Genomic DNA, 13,353 nt, shown 5'->3' with positions numbered 1-13,353 from the left:
ATGAGTGTTGGATGGATGAGTGTTGGATGGATGAGTGTTGGATGGATGAGTGTTGGATGGATGAGTGTTGGATGGATGAGTGTTGGATGGATGAGTGTTGGATGGATGAGTGTTGGATGGATGAGTGTTGGATGGATGAGAGTTGCATGGATGAGAGTTGCATGGATGAGAGTTGCATGGATGAGAGTTGCATGGATGAGAGTTGCATGGATGAGTGTTGCATGGATGAGTGTTGCATGGATGAGAGTTGCATTGATGAGAGTTGCATGGATGAGAGTTGCATGGATGAGAGTTGCATGGATGAGAGTTGCATGGATGAGAGTTGCATGGATGAGAGTTGCATGGATGAGAGTTGCATGGATGAGAGTTGAATGGATGAGCGTTGCATGGATGAGCGTTGCATGGATGAGCGTTGCATGGATGAGAGTTGGATGGATTGTGTGCCAAGTGGCTCACAAAATGCCCCCTGAGCTGCAATCACATCTACTACCCTCATATGTGACGGCTCTGTATACTCCCAATCTAGGACACAACGAGAGACCTCACATGACAGTTCCTTTCCTTTATAGCCTTATTACGCCATGTAAAGGGTTATTCCCATCTTCATAAATGGGTATCATCGTATTGTCCTTGTAACTAAAAGCAATTTTGCATTTTACTGCTTGTTAAATTCTGCAGCCGTTCTATAAATATTAACACTTTTCTTTTGTTTACAGCTCGTTGCCTTAGAGACCGACCACTGCTGCTAGACAGCAGAACAAGTACAGTGCTTACAAGCTTTTTTTTATAGAGCTTGTAAGCACAATTTTGAAGGTTTTCAGAATCACTACAGCGTGCTGTTACCTCCTAATCCCAGTCAGCATCAGTGCAGTTCTTATAAGCTTGACAGAGGTGGTGGTCGGTCTCCTAGGCAACGAGCTGTAAACAAAATAAAAGTGTTAATATCTCAAGAACGGCTGAAAATTTTAATAAACAGTAAATTGCAAAAGTGCTTGTTTTTACAAGTACTATCCCACAATATCCATCTATGAAAATGGGAAAAACCCTTTCATGGACGAAGTAATTTCAAGACCGGTGACTGACTGTCCTCTAACCCATCTTCAGTTAGTGCATAAGTATAGGACCGCTGTGATTACTTGACGTTGTTGGTTATAAGTATGATGTCTATCTTCTGATTGCTCGCCCTCTTCGGCGATTTTACTTAAGAGTTGACCACAAATGGTTCCATTAAAAAAAGCCTTTCCTAATGATGGCTGATGCTTCTCCTGTGTGCTCCATGCTTGGTGCCTTGTTGAGACAGGTCAAGTTTGGCATATTTGGTCCTTTCTCTACAACATACATGTCAAACTCTGGCCCGTGGGCCAAATCTGGCACACAGGGTGGTTTTATTTAGCCCACGACACCAGAACCACTGCCTCTATGTGGGACTATTTAGGGGCCATTATTCTGTATGGAGGACTATGTGGTGCCCATAATACTGTATGGAGGACTTTGTGGGGTCATTATTCTGTATGGAGGACTATGTGGTGTCCATAATACTGTATGGAGGACTTTGTGGGGCCATTATTCTGTATGGAGGACTATGTGGTGCCCATAATACTGTATGGAGGACTTTGTGGGGTCATTATTCTGTATGGAGGACTATGTGGTGCCCATAATACTGTATGGAGGACTTTGTGGGGTCATTATTCTGTATGGAGGACTATGTGGTGCCCATAATACTGTATGGAGGACTTTGTGGGGTCATTATTCTGTATGGAGGACTATGTGGTGTCCATAATACTGTATGGAGGACTTTGTGGGGCCATTATTCTGTATGGAGGACTATGTGGTGCCCATAATACTGTATGGAGGACTTTGTGGGGTCATTATTCTGTATGGAGGACTATGTGGTGCCCATAATACTGTATGGAGGACTTTGTGGGGTCATTATTCTGTATGGAGGACTATGTGGTGTCCATAATACTGTATGGAGGACTTTGTGGGGCCATTATTCTGTATGGAGGACTATGTGGTGCCCATAATACTGTATGGAGGACTATGTGGTGCCCATAATACTGTATGGAGGACTTTGTGGGGTCATTATTCTGTATGGAGGACTATGTGGTGCCCATAATACTGTATGGAGGACTTTGTGGGGCCATTATTCTGTATGGAGGACTATGTGGTGCCCATAATACTGTATGGAGGACTTTGTGGGGTCATTATTCTGTATGGAGGACTATGTGGTGTCCATAGTACTGTATGGAGGACTTTGTGGGGTCATTATTCTGTATGGAGGACTATGTGGTGCCCATAATACTGTATAGAGGACTATGTGGGGCCCATTATACTGTATGGAGGACTATGTGGGGCCATTATACTGTATGAAGGACTATGTGGGCCCATAATACTGTATAGAGGACTATGTGGGACCCATTATTCTGTATGGGGGACTATGTGGGGTCATTATACTGTATGGAGGACTATGTGGGGCCATTATTCTGTATAGAGGACTATGTGGGGCCCATTATTCTGTATGGAGGATTATGTGGGGCCCATTATTCTGTATGGAAGACTATGTAGGGCCCCTTATTCTGTATGGATGACTATGTCGGCCCATAATACTGTATGGAGGACTATGTGGATCCCATTATTCTATATGGAGGACTATGTGGGGCCCATTATACTGTATGGAGGACTATGTGGGGTCCATTATTCTGTATGTAGGACTATGTGGGGCCCATTATACTGTATGGAGGACTATGTGGGGCCCATTATTCTGTATGGAGGACTATCTGGGGCCATTATACTGTATGGAGGACTATGTGGGACCATTATTCTGTATGGAGGACTATGTGGGGCCCATTATTCTGTATGGAGGACTATGTGTGGCCCATTATTCTGTATGTAGGACTATGTGGGGCCCATTGCACTGTATGGAGGACTATGCGGGGCCATTATACTGTATGGAGGACTATGTGGGACCCATTACACTGTATGGAGGACTATGTGGTGCCCATTATTCTGTATGGAGGACTATGTGGGACCATTATACTGTATGGAGGACTATGTGGGGCCCATTATTCTGTATAGAGGATTATGTGGGGCCATTACACCGTATGGATGACTATGGGGGGCCATTATACTGTATGGAAGACTATGTGGCAAAATTATTCTGTATAGCCGACTATGTGGGGCCATTATACTATATGGAGGACTATATGGGGCCCAATTTTCTGTATGGAGAACTATGTGGGGCCCATTATACTGTATGCTGGTTGGCCCATGACTTTGTCCAAGTTTTTAATTTTGGCCCTCCGTATGTTTTGAGTTTGACATCCCTGCTCCACAATTATGACTCTTGCACTCTCGTACGTTGCAGCATTGCCTCTCGACAGGTCCATGAGCTTTTGCCATCTTTTGGCCAGATGTTGTCTAATTAGATGTTGGGTCGTGGAAGCTTCTGATCTGATGGGTTTTAGTTTAAGCTGAAGAGGAACAGATGCATGTGTGTGTATGCGTGTCCGTAATCCGCGTCCCTAATGTGTGTGTTTTTTGTGCCTGTAATCCACGCGTTTGTATTTATTATTGTGCGGCGGCCGTGGTGGGTTTTTGACGTTCTGCATATAGTCTGTTTTCTTCATTTATCCCCTTGCAGCTCTAATACATAGAGAGCATGTGAGACGGACACACACATACCCTGTGTCACTTTGGGATCCCACCTGTCAGTTGTGGGCATGTGGTTATTTTGGGCTGCTCTTTCGTGGGCCGCCCCTCAGTTTGCACTCGGTGCCAGTGTGTCAGTGCTCGGAGAGCAGACTGCGATAGGGATAGGGGTAGAGATACCGGGAAAGGTAAGTGACGACTATGAGACCATGGAAGCCCTTCTATTGTATGCCATTCTGTTGCATGCAGATCAAATAGCAGAAAATTTGGATTTGCGAGACACGTGGATATGGATATGATGCATGGGGGAAAATGTGCGAATTTTTGTTTTATGGACAAAATACGAGTTTTTATTTTCCTTGCAATTAAATCTTTTGTAGAAGCGATAGAAAACAATCCAAAATGTTATGCACTTTTTTTTTAAATTTTTGCATATTTTTTTCAATTATATTATTATAGATTTTTTTTATACTATGCAAGGCAGCCATTTAGTCGTGCACTTGCGTTTGGAGAGATAATATAAAAATCTTGAGATTGTTTAGAATACAAATACATTTCTTATACGTGGGTATAAGAAATGCATCTTGGGTGGGATTTTGGGTTGGAATGTAACGTGTGGTTTATAAATATCACGTCGGGTTGTGCAACTGTGCAGCGCCGTGAAGTAATAATCCTTAATGACTCTTCCTTACAGTGATGAACGGGAGCAGCCACTCTCCCACCGCCATCAACGGAGCACCGTCTACCCCCAATGGTTTCAGCAATGGACCCTCAGCATCATCCTCTGCCGCATTAACCAATCAGCAGTTACCCCCGGCCTGCGGCGCTCGTCAGCTGAGCAAACTCAAGCGCTTCCTGACCACCTTACAGCAGTTTGGCAGTGATATATCTCCAGAGATCGGGGAACGCGTACGTGCACTGGTGCTCGGGCTTGTGGTAAGTGCAAGATTGAAAAACTGCATCCCAGACTGGACTTAGGCTTTGTTCACATACAGCAGGTTTTTTTTGCAGCTTTTTTTATGCAAATTAAAATCTGCTGTTTAAAGTACCAGCAAAAGCTGTGAGATTTCAGAAATCTCATCCACTCTCTTGTTTTTGTTTTTTTTCCTGGCTGAAATTGAGAATTGCAGCATTTTTTACATCTGCAGCCTTCAATTCTTTCAGCGTTTCTGCAGCGTTTATTTCACGCATAGAAAGTGCAAAAAATAGCAAGAAATGTTTCTGCAGCGTTTATTTCACGCATATAAAGTGCAAAAAAAAGCAAGAAATATTTGTGCAGCGTTCATTTCCCGCATAGAAAGTGCAAGAAATGTTTTTGCAGCGTTTATTTCACGCATAGAAAGTGCAAAAAAAAGCAAGAAATGTTTCTGCAGCGTTTATTTCACGCATAGAAAGTGCAAGAAATGTTTTTGCAGCGTTTATTTCACACATAGAAAGTGCAAAAAAAGCAAGAAATGTTTCGGCAGCGTTTATTTCACGCATAAAAAGTGCAAAAAAACAAGAAATGTTTCTGCAGCGTTTATTTCCCACATAGAAAGTGCAAGAAATGTTTTTGCAGCGTTTATTTCACACATAGAAAGTGCAAAAAAAAAGCAAGAAATGTTTCGGCAGCGTTTATTTCACGCATAGAAAGTGCAAAAAAAAGCAAGAAATATTTGTGCAGCGTTCATTTCCCGCATAGAAAGTGCAAGAAATGTTTTTGCAGCGTTTATTTCACGCATAAAAAGTGCAAAAAAACAAGAAATGTTTCTGCAGCGTTTATTTCCCACATAGAAAGTGCAAGAAATGTTTTTGCAGCGTTTATTTCACACATAGAAAGTGCAAAAAAATAGCAAGAAATGTTTCTGCAGCGTTTATTTCACGCATATAAAGTGCAAAAAAAAGCAAGAAATATTTGTGCAGCGTTCATTTCCCGCATAGAAAGTGCAAGAAATGTTTTTGCAGCGTTTATTTCACGCATAGAAAGTGCAAAAAAAAGCAAGAAATGTTTCTGCAGCGTTTATTTCACGCATAGAAAGTGCAAGAAATGTTTTTGCAGCGTTTATTTCACACATAGAAAGTGCAAAAAAAGCAAGAAATGTTTCGGCAGCGTTTATTTCACGCATAAAAAGTGCAAAAAAACAAGAAATGTTTCTGCAGCGTTTATTTCCCACATAGAAAGTGCAAGAAATGTTTTTGCAGCGTTTATTTCACACATAGAAAGTGCAAAAAAAAAGCAAGAAATGTTTCGGCAGCGTTTATTTCACGCATAGAAAGTGCAAAAAAGCAAGAAATGTTTTTGCAGCATTTATTTCACGCATAGAAAGTGCAAGAAATGTTTCTGCAGCGTTTATTTCATTCATAGAAATTGCAAAAAAAAGCAAGAAATGTTTCTGCAGCGTTTATTTCCCGCATAGAAAGTGCAAGAAATGTTTTTGCAGCGTTTATTTCACACATAGAAAGTGCAAAAAAAAAGCAAGAAATGTTTCTGAAGCGTTTATTTCACGCATAGAAAGTGCAAAAAAAAGCAAGAAATGTTTCTGCAGAGTTTATTTCCCGCATAGAAAGTGCAAGAAATGTTTTTGCAGCGTTTATTTCACGCATAGAAAGTGCAAAAAAAAAGCAAGTAATGTTTCTGCGTTTATTTCACGCATAGAAAGTGCAAGACATGTTTCTGCAGCGTTTATTTCACGCATAGAAAGTGCAAGACATGTTTCTGCAGCGTTTATTTCACGCATAGAAAGTGCAAAAAAAAAAAAGCAAGAAATATTTCTGCACCGTTTATTTCACGCATAGAAAGTGCAAAAAAAAGCAAGAAATATTTGTGCAGCGTTTATTTCCCGCATAGAAAGTGGAAGAAATGTTTTTGCAGCGTTTATTTCACGCGTAGAAAGTGCAAAAAAAAAGCAAGTAATGTTTCTGCGTTTATTTCACGCATAGAAAGTGCAAGACATGTTTCTGCAGCATTTATTTCACGCATAGAAAGTGCAAAAAAGCAAGAAATGTTTCTGCAGCGTTTATTTCACGCATAGAAAGTGCAAAAAAAGCAAGAAATATTTGTGCAGCGTTTATTTCCCGCATAGAAAGTGCAAGAAATGTTTTTGCAGCGTTTATTTCACGCATAGAAAGTGCAAAAAAAAAGCAAGTAATGTTTCTGCGTTTATTTCACGCATAGAAAGTGCAAGACATGTTCTTCAGCGTTTATTTCACGCATAGAAAGTGCAAAAAAAAAAAAGCAAGAAATATTTCTGCACCGTTTATTTCACGCATAGAAAGTGCAAAAAAAAGCAAGAAATATTTGTGCAGCGTTTATTTCCCGCATAGAAAGTGGAAGAAATGTTTTTGCAGCGTTTATTTCACGCGTAGAAAGTGCAAAAAAAAAGCAAGTAATGTTTCTGCGTTTATTTCACGCATAGAAAGTGCAAGACATGTTTCTGCAGCATTTATTTCACGCATAGAAAGTGCAAAAAAGCAAGAAATGTTTCTGCAGCGTTTATTTCACGCATAGAAAGTGCAAAAAAAGCAAGAAATATTTGTGCAGCGTTTATTTCCCGCATAGAAAGTGCAAGAAATGTTTTTGCAGCATTTATTTCACGCATAGAAAGTGAAAAAAAAGCAAGAAATGTTTCTGCATTTATTTCATGCATAGAAAGTGCAAAAAAAAAAGCAAGAAATGTTTCTGCAGCATTTATTTCCCGCATAGAAAGTGCAAGAAATGTTTTTGCAGCATTTATTTCACGCATAGAAAGCGCAAAAAAAAGCAAGAAATGTTTCTGCAGCGTTTATTTCATGCATAGAAAGTGCAAAAAAAAGCAAGAAATGTTTTTGCAGCGTTTATTTCCCGCATAGAAAGTGCACGAAATGTTTTTGCAGCATTTATTTCACGCATAGAAAGTGAAAAAAAAACAAGAAATGTTTCTGCAGCGTTTATTTCATGCATAGAAAGTGCAAAAAAAAGCAAGAAATGTTTTTGCAGCGTTTATTTCCCGCATAGAAAGTGCACGAAATGTTTTTGCAGCGTTTATTTCCCGCATAGAAAGTGCAAAAAAAAAGCAAGAAATATTTCTGCACCGTTTATTTCACGCATAGAAAGTGCAAAAAAAGCAAGAAATATTTGTGCAGCGTTTATTTCCCGCATAGAAAGTGCAAGAAATGTTTTTGCAGCATTTATTTCACGCATAGAAAGTGAAAAAAAAAGCAAGAAATGTTTCTGCGTTTATTTCATGCATAGAAAGTGCAAGAAATGTTTTTGCAGCATTTATTTCACGCATAGAAAGCGCAAAAAAAAAAAATGTTTCTGCAGCGTTTATTTCATGCATAGAAAGTGCAAAAAAAGCAAGAAATGTTTTTGCAGCATTTATTTCACGCATAGAAAGCGCAAAAAAAACAAGAAATGTTTCTGCAGCGTTTATTTCACGCATAGAAAGTGCAAAAAAAACAAGAAATGTTTCTGCAGCGTTTATTTCATGCATAGAAAGTGCAAAAAAAGCAAGAAATGTTTCCGCAGCGTTTATTTCCCGCATAGAAAGTGCAAGAAATGTTTTTGCAGCGTTTATTTCCCGCATAGAAAGTGCAAGAAGCGTTTTTGCAGCTTTTATTTCAAGCATAGAAAGTGCAAAAAAAAGTTTATTTCACGCATAGAAAGTGCAAGGAATGTTTTTGCAGCGTTTATTTCACACATAGAAAGGGCAAAAAAAAGCAAGAAATGTTTCTGCAGCGTTTATTTCACGCATAGAAAGTGCAAGAAATGTTTCTGCAGCGTTTATTTCACGCATAGAAAGTGCAAAAAAAAGCAAGAAATATTTGTGCAGCGTTTATTTCCCGCATAGAAGGTACAAGAAATGTTTCTGCAGCGTTTATTTCCCGCATAGAAAGTGCAAAAAAAGCAAGAAATGTTTTTGCAGCGTTTATTTCACGCATAGAAAGTCCAAAAAAAGTTGCAAAAAAAAAAAGCAAGAAAACGCTGCAAAATGGGCGTTTTGAACGCATGTGAATATAGCTGTAGGCTACGTTTTCCACAATGAGTTTTTGGTGAGTTTTTTACACTGCGTATTTTTGCAAAAATTCAAGTAACCTATTTTACTTAATAGGTGCAGAAAATCTGTATGTAATCTGCACCAAAAATTCACAAAAACCTGCTTTTTGTAAGCAGCTTCTTTACTGCCAAGAGAGCAGGTTTTGTCTGCAGAGAAAAAAAAAAAACACATCAAAAACGCAACGTGTGAACATAGCCTTAGACTTCCTTCACACTGTGGTTTGTTTGTTTTTTTGCAGCATTTTTTTCCCATTCATTTCATGCATTTTTGACAAGTTTTTTTAAATGTTTTTTTTTTCTATAAAAATCTTATGGGAAAAGACATGGAAAAAACACCGTATACTGCATTTGGGTAAAAGCTGTCAGCGACCCAAAAGGATGCACCTAAAGGGTGGAAAAAAATTATTATAAGCAGCTTTTTTGCTACAAAAATTCCAAAAAACTTTGCTGTTTTTGCGAAAAAAAAGCTGTATTTGAAAGCGCACTTAGGGAAAAGTTTTGGCAAACTTATACAACTTATATGCACTTGTACAGCTAACAAATTCAGCGTAATTACATCTCTATATAAAACGTATTGGATATATATTTATATATATCCGGCATATTCCAAAATAGGGTTGATCATTGAGGCTCCCAATGTCTGGACCAATCAGAACTCTCCGCCAGTTTTTATTTTATACATATACTGGAGCAGATTTAGCAAGACTGACATTTTATATGCCAGTCTACAAAAAGAGATTATTGGAGTCAATTTATTAAAAGGTGACTGCCACTTAATACTTGTAGCATAATCTTAGATTGTCCTAAAATCACTTCCTATGAGCAGGTGTTTATTAAATGCCTGCATTTGGGACTAATAATTGTTCAAATTTTGCACAGTTTGCTTTCTATTGCTAGCTACAGAGTGAGTTAACTGATAATCTGTCAGTGAGCTTATTCAGAATGAATGATGAGAGAGTTTGTCACTCTTTTACCTGTCTTTTTCTGAGCTGATTTATGACCGCTGACCACATAAAGGTTGAACGTGCAGCGAGACAACCTGTAAAAGCCAAATGGTGCAAAATTTTTAATTAAACCCAATTGCAAAAATGATTTTTAGCCCCAAATACATGCATTTAAGTAAAAAAAAAAAAATAATTGTCTCCAAAGATGGATAACCTATTTTATTCCTTACAAATACAGCAGCGGAGTAAACTTTGTATTTTTTTTTATTCTTTTCTTGTAGAATTCTACTCTCACAATTGAGGAGTTCCATTCGAAGCTGCAAGAAGCCACCAACTTTCCTCTCCGTCCCTTTGTCATCCCTTTTCTTAAGGTATAGCCCTAGGAGCATCCATAGGTTATCCTATTATTAAGGGAACCATTTGGTTTCTTATTGCATGTAGAAATTCTGTGTGTGTGATCCCATCGTCGTGTTCATCTGCTCTATGATTCCGCTTCCTCGACATTCTCGGCGCTGACTGAGCCTCTTAGTATTGAAGAACATGAAATTATAGGCTTCCTGTTCCTTTCTATTGTAGGCTAACCTCCCATTACTGCAGCGGGAGCTTCTCCACTGTGCTCGCCTGGCAAAGCAAAGTCCTGCACAGTATTTAGCACACCATGAACAGCTCCTCCTTGACACCAGTGTCAGCAGCTCTCCGAGTGATTCTTCCGAGATCTTACTGGAAGTGAATGAGAACGGCAAAAGAAGGACACCCGACAGGTACAGCATCCCCAACAAAACAATGATGCCCGACAGTTACAGCATCCCCAACAAAACAATGACACCCGACAGGTACCACATCCCCAATGACACCCGACAGGTACAGCATCCACAATGACATCCGACAGGTACAGCATCCACAATGACATCCGACAGGTACAGCATCCACAATGACACCCGACAGGTACAGCATCCCCAACAAAACAATGACACCCGACAGGTACAGCATCCCCAACAAAACAATGACACCCGACAGATACCACATCCCCAATGACACCCGACAGGTACAGCATCCACAATGACATCCGACAGGTACAGCATCCACAATGACACCCAACAGGTACAGCATCCACAATGACACCCGACAGGTACAGCATCCCCAACAAAACAATGACACCCGACAGGTACAGCATCCCCAACAAAACAATGACACCCAACAGGTACAGCATCCCCAACAAAACAATGACACCCGACGGGTACAGCATCCCCAACAAAACAATGACACCCGACAGGTACAGCATCCCCAACAAAACAATGACACCCGACGGGTACAGCATCCCCAACAAAACAATGACACCCGACGGGTACAGCATCCCCAACAAAACAACGATACCCGACGGGTACAGCATCCCCAACAAAACAATGACACCCGACAGGTACAGCATCCCCAACAAAATAGACAAAGTAGCAAAACATAATGAAGTGATTGTAATGGGGGATTTCAACTACCCGGATATTGACTGGGAAACAGAAACCTGTAGATCTCAGAAAGGAAAAAGGTTCTTGACAAATATTAAGGATAACTATCTCTCCCAACTAGTGCAGGAACCAACGAGAGGGAAGGCCGTGTTGGACTTAATATTGACTAATAGGCCTGATAGAATAACTGAGGTACAGATAGGGGGGCACCTAGGTAATAGCGACCATAATATTATCGACTTCAAAATGCCCTTCAGTAGGGTTATCAATAAGGGAACAACTAAAACATTAAACTTTAGGAGGGCGAAGTTTGATCAACTGATAGAAAACCTTCAACTTATTGACTGGGACAAAGTACTTAATCAATGGAATATGAATAGTAAATGGGAAACCTTCAAAAGAATTCTGAATACTCAGTGCGAGAGGTATATACCGTATGGGAATAAAAGGGCCAGAAATAAGAGGAAACCAATATGGTTGAATAAGAACGTAAAAGGGGCGTTAAATAGCAAAAAAGAGGCATTCAAGAGATTAAAACAGGAAAACAGTAAGGAGGCACTAATGTGTTACAAGGAAAAAACGAGAACCTGCAAAAAACAAATAAAAATAGCGAAGGAGGAAACAGAGAGACGTATTGCTAGGGAAAGTAGATCAAATCCCAAACTGTTCTTTACGTATATAAATAGTAAAAGGATTAAATCGGATAATATTGGACCGATAAAAAGTGAGGAAGGCAAAATCATAGAGAAAGATGAGGATAAAGCTAATCTATTAAATAATTTTTTTTCGACAACTTTCACAAAGGAAATAGAACTAACAGGAGAAATGAGAAGTGACAAGCTTAATCCTCCACTAAGTATGACAAATCTAACCCAAGCTGGGGTACAGAAACGCCTCAGTAACATTAAAATAAACAAATCACCAGGACCTGATGGCATACACCCACGGGTACTAAGGGAACTAAGTAATGTGATAGACAGACCGTTATATCTTATATTTAAGGACTCTGTTGAGACTGGGTCTGTGCCACTTGATTGGCGACAGGCGAATGTAGTGCCAATATTCAAAAAGGGAGCGAAAAGTGACGCCGGAAACTATCGGCCGGTGAGTCTGACGTCCGTTGTGGGCAAAATTTTTGAAAGCTTCATTAAAGAGGCAATTACGGAGCATCTTGATGCTAATAATCTTTTAATCCCGAACCAACATGGATTCATGAGGAATCGCTCCTGCCAAACAAACCTGATTGACTTCTACGAGGAGGTTAGCTCTCGAGTAGATCAGGGGGAACCAGTGGATGTCGTGTATCTCGACTTCTCAAAAGCGTTCGATAGCGTGCCACATAATAGGTTGGTATACAAAATGAGAATGATGGGGCTGGGGGAAAATGTCTGCAAGTGGGTAGCAAACTGGCTAAGGGATAGAAGGCAGAGGGTGGTTATAAATGGAATATACTCAGATTGGGTAAGCGTCACTAGTGGGGTACCACAGGGGTCTGTACTAGGCCCAATGTTATTTAATATCTTTATTAACGACATAGTCAACGGGATAAATAGTAAAATATCAATATTTGCAGATGACACAAAGTTATGTAAAACAATTAATACAAAAGAGGACAGTGCAGACCTACAGAGGGATTTGGATAAGCTGGGTAGGTGGAGCATTAAATGGCAAATGAGGTTTAACGAGGAGAAATGTAAGGTCATACATATGGGAAGGAAAAATGGAAGTCACCAGTACTCACTGAATGGGAAATCATTGGGGAATTCAGAGATGGAGAAGGACTTGGGCATCTTGATTGATAGCAAACTAAATTGGAGTGCCCAAAGTCAGGCCGCTGCTGTAAGGGCAAACAGGGTAATGGGATGTATCAGAAGAGGTATAGCTGCAAAGGATGAGAACATTGTTCTTCCACTGTACAAAGCACTGGTCAGACCACACTTGGAATACTGTGCTCAGTTATGGGCCCCAATATATAGAAAGGATATAAATGAGCTTGAAAAGGTACAAAGGAGGGCAACAAAATTAATAAAGGGAATGGAGGGACTGCAATACCCAGAGAGGTTGGCAAAACTAGGACTATTCAGCCTGGAAAAGAGAAGGTTGAGGGGGGACATAATAAATGTGTACAAATATGTTAGGGGACAGTATAGAGATCTTGCCCGGGATTTGTTCAAAAGGAGGGATATTACGGTAACAAGAGGGCACTCACTAAGACTGGAAGAGAAAAGGTTTCAGCACCAGCATAGGAAGGGGTTCTTTACGGTAAGAGCAGTGAGAATATGGAATT

The 13,353-nt window shown here is 40.1% G+C and overlaps 1 protein-coding gene across 3 annotated transcripts in view; it reads left to right on the top strand.

Annotated features, from left to right (window-relative positions):
- Nucleotides 1-13,353, top strand: part of CBFA2T3 (CBFA2/RUNX1 partner transcriptional co-repressor 3) — a 53,676-nt gene that overhangs the window by 28,154 nt on the left and 12,169 nt on the right. For all 3 annotated transcript variants that reach the window (XM_073659180.1, XM_073659181.1, XM_073659182.1), the window contains exons 3-5: nucleotides 4,343-4,584; nucleotides 9,888-9,977; nucleotides 10,183-10,367. In XM_073659180.1, coding sequence (XP_073515281.1) covers nucleotides 4,343-4,584; nucleotides 9,888-9,977; nucleotides 10,183-10,367 — 517 coding nt within the window. The remainder of the gene's footprint in view (nucleotides 1-4,342; nucleotides 4,585-9,887; nucleotides 9,978-10,182; nucleotides 10,368-13,353) is intronic.

The sequence above is a fragment of the Phyllobates terribilis genome, unplaced genomic scaffold, assembly GCF_046119375.1.
Source record: "Phyllobates terribilis strain yellow unplaced genomic scaffold, ASM4611937v1 Scaffold_13__5_contigs__length_258822181, whole genome shotgun sequence".
Lineage (NCBI taxonomy): Eukaryota > Metazoa > Chordata > Amphibia > Anura > Dendrobatidae > Phyllobates > Phyllobates terribilis.
This window is presented reverse-complemented; position numbering and strand designations above follow the sequence as displayed.